At 44.8% G+C, this 19,102-nt stretch overlaps 1 protein-coding gene across 2 annotated transcripts in view; it reads left to right on the top strand.

Moving 5' to 3' along the window:
* galntl6 (polypeptide N-acetylgalactosaminyltransferase like 6) overlaps window positions 1–19,102 on the top strand; it is a 1,468,073-nt gene that overhangs the window by 1,096,142 nt on the left and 352,829 nt on the right. For both annotated transcript variants that reach the window (XM_041186365.1, XM_041186364.1), the window contains one exon: window positions 16,079–16,262. In XM_041186365.1, coding sequence (XP_041042299.1) covers window positions 16,079–16,262 — 184 coding nt within the window. The remainder of the gene's footprint in view (window positions 1–16,078; window positions 16,263–19,102) is intronic.

The raw sequence follows: 19,102 nt of genomic DNA, 5'->3' as shown, positions 1-19,102 counted from the left end.
TGGCCTTCTATCCAACTTAAACAGTATATATTTTGCCACATTTCTACTTCTCTTTAGTTTGGACTCGAAACATTAACTCTGTCTTTCTCTCCACAGATGCTGTCAGACCTGCTGAGTTTCTCCAGCAATTTTTGTTTTTGTTTCAGATTTCCAGTTTCCGCAGTATTTTGCTTTTACCCTGGGCTCTTAACTTATTAAATAGCCTAATATGTGGTATCTTCTGGAAATCCAAATATATTACACCTACTGGTTCCCCTTTATCCATCCTGCTTGTTACCTCCTCAAAGATTTCTAACAAATTTGTCAGGCATGATTTCCCCATCATGAAGCTATACTGAGTTTGCTTGATTATATTGTGCATTTATCAATGCTCTGCTATTACATCCTTAATAATAGACTCCAACATTTTCCCAATGATGGATGTTAAGCTACCTGGCCTATAGTTACCCATTTTTGTGTCCCTCCCTTTTTGAATAAGGGTGTTACATTGGCAGTTCTCCAATCCTCTGGGACTTTTCCAGAATCTAAGTGCATCCACTATCTCTGTAGCTATTTCCTTTAATAGCCTAGGATGCAAACCATCAAGTCCAGGGGACTAATTGGCCTTTAGCCCCATATTGGGACAATTTGATCAAAGAGGTAGATTTTAAGGAGGGGAGAAAGGCAGAGAGCTGGAGATGTTTAGGTAGGGGATTCCAGAGCTTAGGGCCTGGGCAGCTGATGATGGAATTATTAAAATTAGGGATATGCAAGAGTCCAGAATTTGAGGAACTCTGTGATCATTGAGGTAACATTAAAGGTGAGGATGTTATGACAATCCAACTGTTTCACTCAGATCTTTTATGGAACAGGCTCGAGGGGGCTGAATGGGCTTCTGCTTTTCTTCTGTTCCCACAGTGTGTCTTTACTCATTTCTATGGAATTTGTAACAAGGTGTAATGAAGAGCAAACCCTCATCACTATATTTTGGTTTACTGATTATATCATGTAATCTCCCTCAAGGCTGTTGAATAAAGACTTCAGTAGATCTGAGTTAAAATCAGCTTTATTAAGCAGTAAATGGATAAGTGAACAGTAACAATGACAGACTGTAGAATTAAAGTCATTCTTGGACAATGGAAAATAACAAGCTGCTGTGTTAATGATACTGAATTGCATTGTGAACTAGACTGGCTACAAAGATCCCTAAACATCAACCTTGATGTTGTAGTTTGTTGCTGACCATTTCTCTTTATGGTACAGTTTATTGCTGATTATTTTCCGTCTCTCTGTCTGAGTGTGACGGAGTCACTAAGTAAGTGGGCAAGAACATGGCAAATGGAATATAATGTACAAAAATGTGAAGTTATCCACTTTGGTAGGAAAAACAGAAATGCAGAGTATTCCTTAAGTGGGGAGAGATCGGGAAATGTTGATGTCCTAAGGGACCAGGATGTTCTTGTTCATAAGTCACTGAAAGCTAACATGCAGGTGCAACAAGCAATTAGAAAGGCAAATGGTATGTTAACCTTTATTGCAAGGGGGCTTGAGTACAAGATTAAGGAAGTCTTGCTGCCATTGTATAGAGTGTTGGTAAGACCACACCCGGAGTACTGTGTGCAGTTTTGGTCTTTTTACCTAAGGAAGGATTAACTGGCCATAGAGGGAATGCAACAAAAGCTCACCAGACTAATTGATGGGATGGCGGGATTGTCTTATGAGGTAAGATTGAGGAGACTGGGGCTGTATTCGCTGGAGTTTAGAAGAATGAGAAGTGATCTCATTGAAGTGTATAAAATTCTTACAGGGCTCGACAGGATAGATGCAGGAAGGGATGTTTTCCCTGATTGGGGGGGTCTAGAACCAGAGGACATCGTCACAGATAAGAGGTAGGCCATATAGGACCGAGATGAGAAGGAATTTCTTCAGTCAGAGGGTGGTGAATCTTTGAAATTCTCTACCCCAGTGCGCTGTGTGGGCTCAGTCATTGAGTGTGTCCAAAGCAGAGGTGGATAGATTTTTAGATACCAATGACATCAAGGGATACAGGATATTGTGGAAAGATGGCATTGAAGTGGAACATTAGTAATGATCTGGTTAAATGGTGGAGCAGGCTCGAGGGGCCAAATGGCCTTTTCCTGCTCACGTGTTTCTATTTTCCTGTGTTCCTGTGACTTCAGACAAACCAGTCAGCTGGGACAACAGACTGCACGTGACTTGGCTGCACAATCGTGGCTGCCCTCCTGAAAATTATTCCCAAAACCCAGCAACCTGATAGGGACAACATGGTCAATCTTACTCAGATGATGATCCCTTTATGAGCAGGTCCTGTGATCCCTGAATGCCACGTACTGCAGCAGGTTCAGGCTCCATGGCAAAACCTGTGCTGAGCCTTTGTGCAGCCAGTGACTCTGCTTCACCTGTATATGCCCAATACATCATCGTCTATCTCACTGAATTCATCACCCATGATCAGGGTTGCCAACATTTTTATTCTTTCATAGGATGTGGGCGTTACTGGCAAATCCAACATTTGGCACCCATCCTTAATCGCCCTTGAACTGAATAGCTTCCTAGGCCATTTCAAAATCAGTCACATTACTGTGGATCTGGAATCACATATAGGCCAGACCACGTAAGGATAGCAGAGTTCCTTCCCTAATGAACTAGATGGCTTTTTATGACAATTTACGATAACTTCATGGTCACCATTTCTGAAACTAGCTTTCAATTCAAGATTAAGTACATTTTTAAAATACCACCAGCCACCGTCGTGAGATTTGAACCTGCGGCCCCAGAGTAATAGCCTGGGCTGCTGAATTGCTAGTCCGGTGATATTACCACTACACCACCACCTCTCCCAGTTGGGTGTATCCTTGGAGGTTTTGTCACATGACCTCCCACTGCTTCATCTAGCCAGACAGCATTATAACTGCCCTTTCTCCAATATTTCTATGGCTACGAAGCAAAACTCTTCAAAACAATGACATTTTTCTCAACGCTCCGATAATTTCCCTGACATGTTTGCTTGCGACAGTGTCCTGCAGATTAACCTTGAATTCCCAGAGGATTGTCAACCTTCCCCATGCTTTGATTCATAGAATCATAGAAATATACAGCACAGAAAGAGGCCGTTAAGCCCATCATGTCTGCGCCAAGTGATAACAGCCTAATTGCACTTTCCAGCACTTGACCCATAGCCCTGAAGGTTACAACACCTCAGATGCATATCCAAGTCTCTTTTAAATGTGATGAGGGTTTCTGGCCCTACCACTCTTTCAGGCTGAGAGATCTAGATCCCCACCGCCCTCTGATATGAACTTCCCCTCAAATCAAATGAACATACGAATTAGTGGCAGGATTAGGCCACTCAGCTGCTCGAGCCTGCTCTGCCATTCAATAAAATCATGGCTAATCTGAGTGAAAGCTCAACCCCACATTCCAATAGCCTTTCACCCCCTTGTTTATCACGAACCTATCTAGATCTACCTTAAAAATATTCAAAGACTCTTCTCCCACAGCCTTTTGAGGAAGCGAGTTCAAAAGACTCACGGCCCCCTGGGAAAAAAATCTCTCCTCATCTTTGTCTTAAATGAGTGAGCCCTTATTTTTAAACAGTAACCTGTAGTTCTAGATTCTCCCACAAGAAGAAACATCCTTTCCACATCCACTCTGTCAAGACCCTTATATATTTCAATCAAGTCACCTTTTACTCTTCTAAACGCCAGTGGATACAAGCTTAGCTTGTCCAACCTTTCTTCATAAGACAACTTGCCCATTCTTGGTATTAGTCTAGTAAATCTTCTCTGAACTGCATCTAATACATTTACATCTTTCCTTAAATAAGGAGACCAATACTGTACATGGTACTCCAGATTGTGGTTTCACCATTACCCTGTATAACTGAAGCATAACCTCCCTACTTTTGTATTCAATTCCCCTCACAATAAACTATAACATTCTATTAACTTTCCTAATTACTTGCTGTACCTAGTATTTTGTAGTTCATGCACTAGGACACCCAGATTCCTCTGAATCTCAGTGCTGTGCAGTCTCTCATTATTTAGTTAATATACTTCTTCTTTATTCTTCCTGCCAAAATGGGCAATTTAACATTTGCCCACATTATACTCCATTTGCAAGGTCTTTGCCCACTTGCTTAGCATATCTAAGTCACTTTATATCATAAATACCCTAATTTAAATTTAAAATACTAGCCTTGGACCCACTCTTCTCTTCAATCTGAATATAAAATTCAGTTGTGTTATGATCACTGTTGCCTAGGGGTGTCTTCACTATGAAGTCATCAATTAATCCTATCTTGTTGCTCAATACCAGGTCTAATATAGCCTGCTCTCTGGTTGACTTCAGATCATGCTGTTCTAAGAAACTATCCCGAAAATATTCCATGAACTCATCATCTATGCTACCTTTACCAATCTGATTCTTTCCAGTCTTAAGGTAGATTAAAGTCCCCCATGAGAATTGCTATACCTTTCTGACAACCTCACATTATCTCTTCTTTTCTACTCTGTCCTATCATGTAGTTACAATTTGGGTGCCTGTGCACCACTCCCACAAGTAACTTCTTGCCTTTATCATTTCTCATCTCAACCCAAACCACTCCTATATCCTGGTTTCTTGAACTTAGGCCATCCTTCTCTATTGTGAGGTGAGAGTGACTGCCCTTGACATCAAGGCAGCATTTGACCGAATGTAGCATTAGGGAGTCCTAGCAAAATTGGAATCAATGGGAGTCAGGGGGAAAACTCTCCACTGGTTGGAGTCATACCTAGCACAAAGGAAGATGGTTGTGGTTGTTGGAGGTCACTCATCTCAGCTCCAGGACATCACTGCAGGAGTTCTTCAGGGTAGTGCCATCAGCCTAACCATCTTCATCAATGACCTTCCTTCCATCATAAGGTCAGAAGTGGGGATGTTCGCTGATGATTGTATGATGTTCAGCACTATTCGCGATTCCTCAGATACTGAAGCAGTCCCTGTTCAAGTGCAGCAAGTCCTGGGCAGCGTCCAGACTTGGGCTGACAAGTGGCAAATAACATTCATGCCACACAAGCATCAGGCAATGAGCATTTCCAACAAGAGAGAATCCAACCATTGCCCCTTGACATTCAATGGCATTACCATCACTGAATTCCCGACTAATCCTGAGGGTTACCATTGATCAGAAACTGAACTGGACTAGCCATATAAATGCTGTGGCTACAAGAGCAGGCCAGAGGCAAGGAATCATGTGATGAGTAACCCACCTCTTGACTCCCCAAAGCCTGTCCACCATCTACAAGGCACAAGTCAGGAATGTGATTGAATACTCCCCACTTGCCCAAATGAGTACAGCTCTCACAACACTCAAGAAGCTTGACACCATCCAGGATAAAGCAGCCCGCTTGATTGGCACCACACCCACAAACATTCAATCCCTCCACCACCGATGCACAGTAGCAGCAGTATGTACCATCTACAAGATGTGCTGCAGGAATTCACCAAGGCTCCTTCAACAGCACCTTCAAAACTCATGACCACTACCATCCAGAAGGACAAGGGCAGCAGATAGATGGGAACACCACCACCTGGAAGTTCCCCTGCAAGTCACTCCTGACTTGGAAATTTATCGCTGTTCCTTCACTGTTTCTGGATCAAAATCCTGCAACTCCCTTCCTAACAGCACTGTGAGTGTACCTACACCACATGGACTGCAGCGGTTCAAGAAGGCAGCTCACCACCACCTTCTCAAGGGCAACTAGGGATGGGGAATAAATGCTGGCCCAGCCAGCATAGCCCACAGCACATGAATGATTTTGTTTTTAAATGCTGTCTTTCTTAAATGTCATGTAACTATTGGTTCAGCTGTTTTGTTTCAAATGCTATGTACGTGTAGTTACAGAGGCTTTTGACATTTTTGCTCCCCCCCACTTGAATGGCTTCCTGTACCCCAGTGCTATCATCGGCCAACTCATCCACCCTGAAGCGCCCACTCCTATCCAAACAAGCTGCAAGAACTTCAAACCTATTGGACAATTGCAGAGGCTGACACTCCTGCAGTCCTCTGCTGTGGGTCCCTTAACTGCCTCACCTGCAGTTACACCTTCCTGTTCCTGACCACCTTCCAAATCAAAGATGCCATCCTAAGGGGTGTGCCCGCCTCCTGGTACAAAGTGTCCAGGTAATTCTCCCCCTTCCTGATGTGTCACAGTGTCTGCAGCTCAGACTCCAGCTCAATGACTTTGAGCTGAAGCTCCTCAAGCCACAGACACTTACTACAGACCTATTTATCCTGGATCATACTGGCATTCAAGTAGCTTGACTCTGATTGGTAATCTTGTGATTGATCTGATGAATGCTCGTTTCAGCAATAAAGTTTTGTACCACCAAACAACTATTTATTTGAAACAAAAACAGAATTACCTGGAAAAACTCAGCAGGTCAGGCAGCATCGGCGGAGAAGAAAAGAGTTAACATTTCGAGTCCTCATTACCCTTCGACAGAACTGATTGAATGTTAGAAGAGGGATGAAATATATGCTGGTTTAAGGTGGGGGGGGGGGTGCGAAGAGAAGTGGGGGGCGGGGTATGGTTGTAGGGACAATCAAGAAGTGATAGGAGCAGATAATCAAAAGATATCATAGACAATGGAACAAAGAAGTGTTGAAGGTGGTGAATAGACCTTAACCATTTAGCAGACATTCACCAGATACACACCAAACAGCATCTGCCCCTGTAGTAGAGCAGGAACCAATTCCTACAAGGTGAAAAAGTTAGAAAAAGAAAAGAATAACCTCCCTCCCCTCATCACCAAACTCCCTCAGTTCACCAAACCCTCACTCTCCGTTGAGGTCGCATTCCAGTACTGGTCACACTGAGAATGTATGAATTTATATGTTCTGAAACAAAGGGACTGAGGCCAGGTACAGGAAAATAACACGTTTCTAGCAAATTACTTAGTTAACTCTTTCAGCTGCTGCCAGTGGATAGCTTCTATCTCCCTGCAGTTAAATGTTAAATATAAACAATATTAGATTTTTAGAAAGAGATTTAAGATTCCCTCAGCTCACCAAACCCTCACTCTCCATTGAGTTCACACTCAAGTCCCCTCTACCTCTCCTACCTCTTACCCAAAATCTATGCCCCCTGGTTACAGACTTCCCATCATTTTATACACTTCATTTAGGTCTCCCCTCAACGTCCTCTGTTCCAAAGAAAATGAGTTTAGCCTATCCAATCTTCTTCCATAACTAAAATTCTCCAGCTTAGGCAATATCTTTGTAAGTCTTCTCTCTACTCTCCCTACTGCAATCGCACAGCATGGCAACCTCTTATATTCCATACTTTGGCTAATAAAGGCAAGCATTCCGTGTGCCTTCTTGACCTCTGTATTGGTGTTAGGCCGATGTATTGAATTTTCAGAAGGTTGCTGTGAAATGTGCGGCCCATTTGGTAATCACTGGCTGGGGTTTTGCTCCATTTCTGTGAGAGTAAAGTGGTCAAAGGGTCAGAATGTGGAGTCACAGATGCAATCTGCACTCTCAGTGATGTTACGTACTTAGTTACGATGATGTGATGGCAGGTCAATGTTTCACTGAGGTTCAGCTGCACTGCATCACTCGACAACTTTCATAATGCAAGAGGACAGCAGCCAACAGCTCTTCGATGGCCTTTAGCTACCCCTCTATTTTCAGTCTTTCAATTAACTCAAAGGTGGCCGCTTCAAAACAGTGTATGGGATCTACAGGGAAAACCCAGCAAAGGTACACTCTGCAATGTTGAGCCTCGCTACATGGAAATGCAGTGTCAGTAGTGGAGTCGGTGCTCACACTCCACTTGAATCTGTTCTCTCTACTTGGGTAACACCTTGGCCTGTATACGGAAAATGATTTTTAATGGGAAGTAGAGGTCAGAAGGCAGTGTCCATTTCAGGGACCTGCATGGATTGTGTGGTATGTGTGGAGGCTCGGTCACTGAATATATTCAAGGTTGAGTTAGACAAATTTTGATATACAAGGGAGTCAAGATTTATGGTGGGGACAGGCAGGAAATTGGAGTTAAGGCCACAAACAGATCAGCTATGAACTGATTGAATAGCGGAGCAGGCTCATGGGCTTGCGTGACCTACTCCTGCTCCTATTTCTTATGGACTTCGGAATGTTTCAATGCAAGACCGTGATAATGGTAAATAAAGTGACAGGTTTAGAAAGGTCTTACTATGCACGTAACATGGCAACTGTGTTTGTGATTAGGCTCCTTTCACAGATCCTGCTCGTGCCATTCCAGGTAATTTCTTCAGTGGTTCAATATGTTTGTGTCAACAGTTCTTACATGGGAACATAGGCCTGAATTTTTCCGTCGGTGAGTTGGGGGTGGGGCCTGCTCGGCGACATGAAACTGACACAGGATGATGTCGGGAGGAAACCCCGATGTCATCCCGCCCCATTTAAATATTCAGGAAGGTGGGCGGACAACAAAACCAGCTGTCCGCCCGCCGACCTGTCAGTGGCCAATTGAAGCCATTGACAATGTAGTTAAAGTAATTAAAGACCCTGCCCGTCCAACCTTAAGGCTGGCGGGCAGGCCAGGAGCCCCAGGGGGCTTCTGATAAAACATGAAACCTCATCCACCGGCGGCATGAGGTTTTCATGTCTGTTTTTAAAAAGTTTAATAAAGTTTTAGTTATATTTTTAAAACACATCCCATCTCGTGTGACGTTATCACATGAGGGGGACATGTTAATAATTTTTTGATTTTTCATATTTAAAACGCTGTCAGCGACCTCCCTGAGACAGCACTTAGTCTCAGGGAGATGTGCGCTTTTTCGCACACATGCGTGAAAGAGCGCACTTTGACAGCTGGGGAATTCCACCCCACCCCCCCCCTCCAAAACAGGAAGCGCAAAGCGCTTCCCATCGGGCAGCCCGCCCACTTAAAATGGCGGCGGGGCCCATTTCGGCAGCAGTGATCGGCTGCCCACCCACCGCCGAGCCGGTGGGGCCCGCCCGCCCGCCAAGGGCAAAATTCTGCCCTATAGAGTTACGATCTCTGAGGAGCAACCTTTACTCAAAATAACCAAGTTTACTAAATGACCCCAAATAAAGAAATTATCAACAAGATTCCACTTTTTGTAGCTTTTACTTTATCGGAACTAAAGTAAATTAAACATGAATTAACAGGCAAATGTTACTTCAAATAGAAAGGCAAATTTCACTTTAAATAGTCAATACAAGAAGATATGTCTTATGCAATCACAAGCACCCACATCCCTCTTTGTGACATAGGGCATTACATCGGGAAGATGGTGGCGTGGCAGTATTGTCACTGGACTAATATTCTAGAGACCCAGGATAATGCCCTGGGGACCTGGGTTTGAATCCCACCACGGCAGATGGTGAAAGTTGAATTAAATAAAAATCTGGAATTAAGAGTGTGATGATGACCATGAAACCCTTGCTGGTTGTCAGCAAAAAACCCACCTGGTTCACTAAGGAAAGGAAATCTGCTGTCCTTACCTGGTCTGACCCACATATAAGCCATGTGGTTGACTCTTAAATACCCTCTGAATATGGACATTTAGGGATGGATAATAAATGCTGGCCTAGCCTGTGTTTCCCACATCCTATAAATGAATAAAATAAAACATAGCTACTCAGTTCCACAATATGCCATTTTTTTTATTCACCCAGGACAACACTTGCACCGACAACAACATTCACCTCTGAGTTTCATGGGTACAATTACAATCAGCAAGGTACACGTCTATGAGCCCTCTCTCCCTCAGGTCATGACAGTGCTGATGGTGTGGCTTTCCTGAGTTCCTTTTCAACCAACCAACCAATAGCACCCCCTTTCACAGTTTGGCTACTTCTAGTGAAACACACAGCTCTTTAGCATCTCCAAGCTATTCGCACAGCTTTCCAGCCAGTTCCAAGCCAGTGTCCATACAGTTTGCATAGTACCTCCTTTTCTGCCAAACAGGAAAACTTACCTCTTCATCAGAGAGATTTGCTTCTTCCCCTCACAAGAATTCTCTGTGTTCACCTTTCTGTCGTCTGCGCTTTCCCTTTTTGTCTGCACCAGAGCCTTCACCTTCACTGTCCAGCTCCTCTGCTTGTAGCTCTCCTTCATGTCTGTTGGTCTCCTTTATGTTTGCCAGCCTCTTGGCTTCTTTATTCACCTCTTGTTGGAACTGCTTCCAGGTCACACAGACCAGTATTCCTTATTATCTAAGAAAATTACAATTTACAATTGATGCAAACTCTTAAAAGTCTTTTCAAAACAGTCTTAAAATCAATTACAATTTTTTTAAAGAAATTACAAATTTTCTTTACTGCTTCCGGGTCAACAGCTGTCCAAAAGGATCAGGAGAAGGTAGCCCCTTGAGCCTATTCCACCAATTAATGTGACCATGACCGATTAATTACTAACCTTCATATGCCCACCTTGGCTCCAAATCCTATAATGCCAGGTTAATAATTTTCCCTTAATACCATGAGCTTCAACTTTAGCCAACAGTCTTTTCTGTAGAACATTATTGAATGCCTTCTGCAAGTCCATATAAATACCACTAAGTTGCAGACAGAAAGAACATGTACACACATTGTACCTGTTTCAGCTAAACAAAATAAGCAACAGCCATTCACTACCTCATTCCTCAGCACAGTGCCTTGGCCAATCAGGGTCAAGCAATCTGGTTTAAATTTCAAACAATGCTTTGCAGTTAACTATCAATCACCATCACTGGTGCATTCTCCACGACAACGCCACCTGCCTACCAATCAGCACTCTCTTCATATACAGTATAAATTGTTGTTTTCCCTTTATTTTGGTCTTCTTGCAAAGTGTCCTGATGAGTGCAAGATGAAAAGTTTAGACATGTTCTTTTTTAGCAAATAGCATTCATAGTAATTTCCTGCCCACTACTTCAGTCACCTCTTCAAAAAAAATCAATCAAATTCCTCAGGCATGACCTATTCTTTACAAATCCATGCTTGTGATCAGCTGAAAAATTTCAAGGCACTCAGTCATGCTATCTTTAGTTATAGATTCTAGCAATTTCCTGACAACAGAAGTTAGGTTAACTGGTCTATAGTTCCCTTGTTTCCCTCTGTCACCCACATTACAACAGGGACCCTATTTCAAAAGGACTGGAAAGCACTTCGGGACATGCTATAGAAATAGAGGCCCCGAACTTCCATGGAGGGGCAATTACCATTGGATTCAACTCCGATCCTTTTTATTGACCCAAGTTGGGAGCTGCACATTTCTCACCCGATCTTTCATCCTGGGCCTGGTGAGAAATATTTAGTGCAGCAGTTCTAGACTCTTTCCAGTTCAGGGCAGCAGTGTTGGGGGAAGTGAAGCCATGCCCCCTTTTTACAACACTAACTGCCATAAAGCGGTAAGTTCAAAGGTCCCAGCCACTTGACAGGAAAGAAGGTAAGTGTGTCATATAAGTAGTTGAGGGGTTTGGGTTGACGGGTGGTAGGGGGGAGGACCTTGGGGATGGAGGTTTCAGGGAGGTTTAGGGGATATCAGGCAGCTGGGGAGGGTAGTCGGGATTCTCAAAGTTGGTCTGGGGTTGAGGACAGTCGGAGGGTTGGGAGGATAGTCAGGGGGTGGGGGAGGGCAATCAGGACAGTGGGATGCAGTGGGGGTATGGGGGAGGATAGTCATGAGGTCCAATTGGATTCGGTGGCGGGGTGGGGAGTCAGTACTGTACTTACCCAGGAGATAGAAATGGTTTAATCCTAAATTTTCCTGGATAACTATTCTGCTAAGAGAGTCAAAACCATCCAAAGTTTCTGATTTAAAGCAGAGTTTCGGATGGTTCTGGGTGCAGGGTACTTGGCCATCAGAAGTTTAAACTTTCCGGCAATTCCCGTGCAGTCCTTGCCTCGGGACTTCAGTGGGGGACTTCGGGGACCGGGGGCAGAGGTGGGTGGGGGCGGTGGTTGGTGGGGTTGTACCCTTGCACATCCTCTGGGGTACCCCCTGGGTACGACCCATAGGGAATGAAAGTTCGGGCCGTGAGTTTTTTTTCTTTTGTTTCTCTTGCTCTCCCTCTCTCTCTCTCTCTCTCTCTCCCTCTTTGCCTTCTACCCTTTCTGAGTTAAAATGGTGGATGCAGGGATTTTCTTTTTTATTCATTCAAGGAATGTGGGCTTTGCTGGCTGGGCCAGCATTTATTGCTCATCCCTAATTTCCCCAGAGAAGGTGGTGGTGAGCTGCCTTCTTGAACTGCTGCAGTCCATGTAGTGCAGGTACACTCACAGTGTTGTTAGGAAGAGAGTTCCAGGATTTTGACCCAGCGACAGTGAAGGAACAGCGATATATTTCCAAGTCAGGATGATGAGTGACTTGGAGGGGACCTTTCAGGTGGTGGTGTTCCCACATATCCGCTGCCCTTGTCCTTCTAGGTGGTAGCAGTTGTGGGTTTGGAAGGTGCTGTCGAAGGAGCCTTGGTGAATTCCTGCAGCACATCTTGTAGATGGTACACACTGCTGTTAATGTGATTCAGTGGTGGAGGGAGTGAATGTTTGTGGATGTGGTGCCAATCAAGCGGCTGCTTTATCCTGCACGGTGTCAAGCTTCTTTTGTGTTGTAGGATTTGCACTCATCCAGGCAAGTGTGGACTATTCCATCACATTCCTGACTTGTGCCTTGTAGATGGTGGACAGGCTTTGGGGAATCAGGAGGTGATTAACTCGTCGCATGATTCCTAGCCTCTGACCTCTCTTGTAGCCACAGTATTTATATGGGTAGTTCAGTTCAGCTTCTGGTCAATGGTAACCCCCAGGATGTTGATAGTGGGGGATTCAGTGATGGTAATGCCACTGAAAATCAATGGGCAATGGTTGGATTCTCGCTTGTTGGAGATGGTCATTTCCTGACACTTGTGTGGCATGAATGTTACTTGCCACTTGTCAGCCCAAGCCTGGATATTGTCCAGGTCTTGCTGCAGTTGGACATGGACTGCTTCAAGATCTGAGGAGCCATGAATGGTGCTGAACATTGTGCAATCATCAGCGAACATCCCCACTTCTGACCTTGTGATGGAAATAAGGTCATTGATAAAGCAGCTGAAGATGGTTGGGCCTAGGACACTATCCTGAGGAACTCCTGCAGTGATGTCCTGGAGCTGAGATGACTGACCTCCAACAATCACAACCATCTTCCTTTGTGCTAGGTATGACTCCAACCAGCAGAGAGTTTCCCCTCTGATTCCCTTTGACTCCAGTTTTGCTAGGGCTCCTCAATGCCACAATCGGTCAAATGCTATTTTGGTGCCAAGGGCAGTCACTCTCACCTCACCCCAGGAGTTCAGCTCCTTTGTCCATGTTTGAACCAAGGCTGTAATGAGGTCAGGAACTGAGTGGCCCTGGCGGAACCCAAACTCGGCATCAGTGAGGAGGTTATTGCTAAGCAAGTTTCGCTTGATAACACTGTTGATGACCCCTTCCATTACTTTACTGATCATGGAGAGTAGACTGATGGGGTGGTAATTGGCCAGGTTGGATTTGTCCTGCTTTTTGTGTACAGGACATACCTGGGCAATTTTCCACATAGCCAGGTAGACGCCAGTGTTGTAGCTGTACTGGAACAGCTTGGCTAGGGGTGCTGCAAGTTCTAGAGCACAAGTCTTCAGTACTATTGCTGGAATATTGTCAGGGCCCATGGCCTTTGTGGTATTCAGTGCCTTCAGCTGCTTCTTGATATCACATGGAGTGAATTGAATTGGCTGAAGACTGGCATCTGTGATGCTGGGGACCTCCAGAGGAGGCCGAGCTAGATCATCTACTTGGCACTTCTGGCTGAAGATTGTTGTGAATGCTTCAGCCTTATCTTTTGCACTGGAGTGCTGAGGCTCCCCCATCATTGAGGATGGGGATATTTGTGGAGCCTGCTCCTCCAGTAAGTTGTTTAATTGTCCACCACCATTCATGACTGGATGTGGCAGGACTGTAGAGCTTAGATCTGATCCGTTGGTTGTGGGATCGCTTAGCTTATCACTTGCTGCTTATGCTATTTGGCATGCAAGTAGTCCTGTGTTACAGCTTCACCAGGTTGACCTCATTTTTAGATATGCCTGGTGTTGCTCCTGGAATGCCCTCCTGCCTCTTCATTGAGCCAGGGTTGATGCCCCAGCTTGATGGTAATAGTAGAGTGGGAGACATGCCAGGCCATGAGGTTACAGATTGTGTTCAAATACAATTCTGCTGCTGCTGATGGCCCACAGTACCTCACCAGATCCCCAGTCTTGAGTTACTAGATCTGTTTGAAATCTATCCCATTTCGGTTGTAGTGCCACACAACACAATGCAGATTATCCTCAGTGCAGGACTTTGTTCTCTGAGTGGTGATCACTCCTACTGATACTGTCATGGGCAGATGCATCTGCAGCAGGCAAGTTGGTGAGGATGAGGTCAAGTATGTTTTCCCTTCATCACCTGCCACAGACCCAGTCTAGCAGCTATGTCACTTAGGACTCAGCCAGCAGCAGTACTACCAAGCCACTCAGTGATGGACACTGAAGTCCCCCTTTATGCACCCTTACCACCCTCAGTGCTTCCACCAAGTGATGTTCAATATGGAGGTGCACTGATTCATCAGCTGAGGGAGAGTGGTACATGTTTGATCTGATACCATGAGACTTCAATGTTGAGGAGTCCCAGTGCAACTCCCTCCTGACTGTGGCATCACCTCTGCTGGGTCTGTCCTGCTGGTGGGACAGGACATACCCAGGGAAAGTGATGGTGGAGTCTGGGACATTATCTGTCAAGTATGGTTCTGTGGGTATAACTATGTCAGGCTGTTGCTTGATTAGCCTGTGAGACAGCTCTCCCAATTTTGGCACTAGCCCCCAGATGACAGTAAGGAGGACTTTGCCAGGTCAACAAGGCTGTGATTGCCATTTCCATTGTCTGGTGGTCCTTTCATTCCATCTTGATGGGCACTTAAAAGTCAATCACATTGCTCTGGAGGTCACATGTTGGCCAGGTAAGGACAACAGATTTCATTCTCTAAAGGATGTTGGTGAACCAGATGCATTTTTACAACAATGATTTCATGGTCATCATTAGATTTTTAATCCCAGATTTTATTGAATTCAAATTCCACCATTTGCTGTGGTGGGATTTGAACCCAGGTCCCCAGGGTCTCTTGATTACTGGTCCAGCAACAATACTACTACACCATCTCCTCCCCCTATAAAGTATGTAAGGAAAGAAAAATATAATACCATTTCTGCAGCATTTTTCAAAACCTCAGGATGTCCCAAAGCATTTTACAGCTAGTTAAGAATCTTTTTGACATGTAGTAATGTAAGAAACACAGCAGCCAATTTGCACACAGCAAGCCCCCACAAACAGTAATGAAATAAGTGACCAGATAATCCATCCATAATGGGATCTTCACATCCAGTTGAGGGAGTAGATGTCTCATCTGAAAGGGAGCCCTCCCTCAGTACAGCACTGGCCTTTTTAGCCTAGGTTCATCTGTTCAAGTCTCTTGAACCCACAACCACCCGACACGGAGAGTGGATTGTTTAATATAGGAACATAGAAACGAGAGTGGGCCATTCGCCCCATTGTGCCACAGTGCAAGTATTTTCTACTGCTTTCAGTGCTACTGATGTTGGGGATGGAGCTACCATTTAACTTATGCTTAAAATGTTTAGTTTTTCTCCTTGTGGTCGGTGGTTCAACCTTAGCCACAGAAGGAGGCACAGCGTGCTGCAGCAAAGGAGGTTGAAACGTTGTGTGACTGTGATGTTTTATGAAGAATCAGCAAGCTGATTGCTTGACAGATTTGGAACAGTTTAGGCAGCCTGAGTGACAGAGATGGCCTCACTGGTGAAGACCTACTTTAAGAGAGATCCGATTGTTTCTAATAACCGTTCAGCCACATAATGTCCAATTTCACACACTGCGCAGTGTGGACTGAGCAGTTGCGAAGAGCTGAGGACCGCGGGGAGCTGGAGGCAGACAATGTCACACAGTCCTCTGGGCTAAAGTAGGGCACGTCAGCGCGGTTATGATGGACGGGCCTGGTTAACCATGTTTTTCTCCCTGGCGTCCCTTTTCATCTTTCAGACCAGATTGCGCAGGACCGCAGGACCATCGTGTGCCCGATGATCGATGTCATTGACCACAATCACTTTGGCTACGAGATGCAGGCTGGAGACGCCATGAGGGGAGCCTTCGACTGGGAGATGTACTACAAGCGCATCCCCATCCCACCTGAGCTCCAGAGGGCTGATCCCAGTGACCCGTTTGAGTAAGTAGCACAGAGGAAAGTTATGGCAGAGATCGGAGATCGAGTAAGGCAGCAGCATTCTGAGGACCGTGAATTTTAGAGGGAGAGCTGTCAAGTGTTACACTTCTATAAGGCGGCTTTATTTTTAGACAGGATTTGTGCTTTTTCATACCGTCTCAGTATTTCAATTCCGCTTTTTCTCTTTTGTCTACTATTCACCCCATTTTCCTCAGGAATAGTTTTAGGATCATAGGAACTTGCAGCACAGCTGGTGACCATTCGGCCTGACCAGCCTATGCTGCTTCCTTAAAAGAGCTGTTCAAATCAGCCCACTCTCCCTTGCTCTTTCTTCAGAATGCTGCAAACTTCCTTTTCTCGAGGGGAGAAAAATGCTCCCACTGATGGAAGGACCAAGAGAACGAGAGGGCACAGAATCAAGGAAATGGGCAAAACAAGCAATGGCAACAGGAGGAAAAACCTTTTCACTCAGCCAGTGGTTAGGATCTGCAATGCGCTGCCCAAGAGAGTGGTGGAGGCAGGTTCAATCGAGGCATTCAAGTGGGAATTGGATTACTATCGGGTGAATTGTTCTTACACAGAGCCAGCTTGAATCTGCTTCCATCGCCCTTTCAGACAGTGCATTCCAGTTCATAATAATTTACTTATCTCACATCAGCTTCCTCGCCAATTATCTTAAATCTGTGTGCTGTGTGCTCTGGTTTCCGGTGCTCCAATCAATGGGAAATAATTGCTCCTTATGTAGTGGATCAAAACCCTTGATAATTTTAAGCACTTCTTTTAAATCTTCCATTAACCTCCTGTGTGTTCTGAGATAGCCCCTCTGCCTGTGGACTCTCAGTGTGGCATTTGGTTAGTCATACCCTGGTATCTGCTTCATACTACATCAGGTTACAGAGTTATCAAGTCAACACCCCTTTGACCCTTTGTTTATGACATCTTTGGCAATCTCTCCTTTGCCTCCCCCTATCACTAGCCCTCTATCCAGCTCCACTTGTCCAACCCCCCTTAGACAGCTTATATTTCACCACATTTCTGTTTCTCTTTAGTTCTGATGAAGAGTCATACGGACTCGAAACGTTAACTCTGTCTTCCTCTCCACAGATGCTGTCAGACCTTCTGAGCTTTTCCAGCTATTTTTGTTTTTGTTTCAGATTTCCAGCACCCGCAGTATTTTGCTTTTATTTAACAGAGTAGGCCTGTTGCTCCTAGGCATGCTCCCAACCTCTCTCTCTCTCTTGAGTCTAACACGTGACTGACTGATGTCAACGATACATCATCTTTGTCATACATTAGTATACCCCAGCTGTTAATCCTTTTTACTACACCTCCCCCAAGCATGCTATCCTATTTTCAACAACAATATGAAACTGTGTCTTTAGTTATTTACTTGACATTTCTGCAGCTCCCATTTTACAACTACAGATTCTACTCAACTCCAACTCTTACTCTTCCCCTTCCCCAAGTCACAGTCCTGAGGGATTCAACCTCCCTTGGGTATTCTCGGCCTTTAGGAAATACATCTTGGAGGTGTTTGGGTTTTCTTCTATATTAGGATGACATCATCATCATGATCAGCAGAATATGATAGCAATTTAGTAGCATTGCTGGGAAGCAGAGTGTGGAGTTCAGGATAACTGAACTGCATGGACAATGAGGACTTATCAACAAAAGATTGACCCGAGAGAGAAGGCTGAAGAGCTTTGACCTCTGGACCCTCTGGGACTAGAAGAGACGAACTCAGGACTCTGTGAGGAACTTGGTGATCCCTCAAAGAGCACACTGAGGATGACCTTCAGAAGAGGAATGATCTTCAACTCCAGGGAAGACTGTTGCAGCCGCATAATTCTCTGCAGCAACAAAGACTGAAAAGACATTGAAGAGCTGAGATTTCAATTACCGTAAATGATGAAGGGATAAAATGACAAACTTCCTGTCAGTCTTTCAGGAAAAGAAGAAATAATTTCCCAATAATATTCTGGAAGGACTGTCTATTTTCAGTCAACAGCGGTGTGAGAGCCACACTTCTCTCTGCGTGAGGCTGCTCCACTCTGGGCAATGGGAAGCATTGCTGAAGATTCGGAGACAAGACAGCACCATCTGTTTTAATGAGATGAATTTCCTGTAGACAATTAACATGGAGACAAGATTGCTGTACGAGCTGCAGCAGCTTCAGAAGCGCTGAAGATTCTGTTGCAACTTCTGTGCTGACTTCTGGAGGGAAGAAGACTTTCAGCTGGGACTGAAGTATGGGTGTCAATTGACTTTCACCCTGGGAAGGTACCAGCTCTTTGGCAGTGTGATCCTCTATGGACTCTGACCTGGACTCAGGCAAGGCATCCTCTCTGGAAGACTGTTCATGGACAATGAGATAGACTAGGCAATAGATTGGTAGCTTCAATGGAACAAAGATCTGAATGCTGCACAGCCACTAGAAACACAGCTGATTCCTCTAAAAATAGACAACAAAGACTTCATATGTGTCTATTGACTGGAAAAATGGACCATCCTCTAGGACCTCAACCTCCAATAGATCACTCAATGCTGCAAGAGCTGCTTTCTCATCAGTTTCTTCTGGGAAAAGCCACTCCAGGTCCAGCAGGTCTTCATGAGGATGATCACCGTCTGCTGCAGTGCCTTCCGTATCCATCACCTCTGGCCTTACTTCATGAAGAAGTGAGAAATTCATAACCTCAACCTCTGCCCCGAGTCTAGTCTCCTTGTCTCCAGTGCAGAAATGATGGGCCAAATGGCTTCTTTCTGTGGCATTAAAATTGTGATTCTGTGACAGGGGATAGCATCTCTGTGAAAGACAGGAACTTACTGCCGACTGTATAAACTCC

The sequence above is a fragment of the Carcharodon carcharias genome, chromosome 4 (assembly GCF_017639515.1).
Source record: "Carcharodon carcharias isolate sCarCar2 chromosome 4, sCarCar2.pri, whole genome shotgun sequence".
Lineage (NCBI taxonomy): Eukaryota > Metazoa > Chordata > Chondrichthyes > Lamniformes > Lamnidae > Carcharodon > Carcharodon carcharias.
The sequence above is the reverse complement of the archived record's forward strand: the minus strand, read 5'-3'. Positions and strand labels throughout refer to the sequence as shown.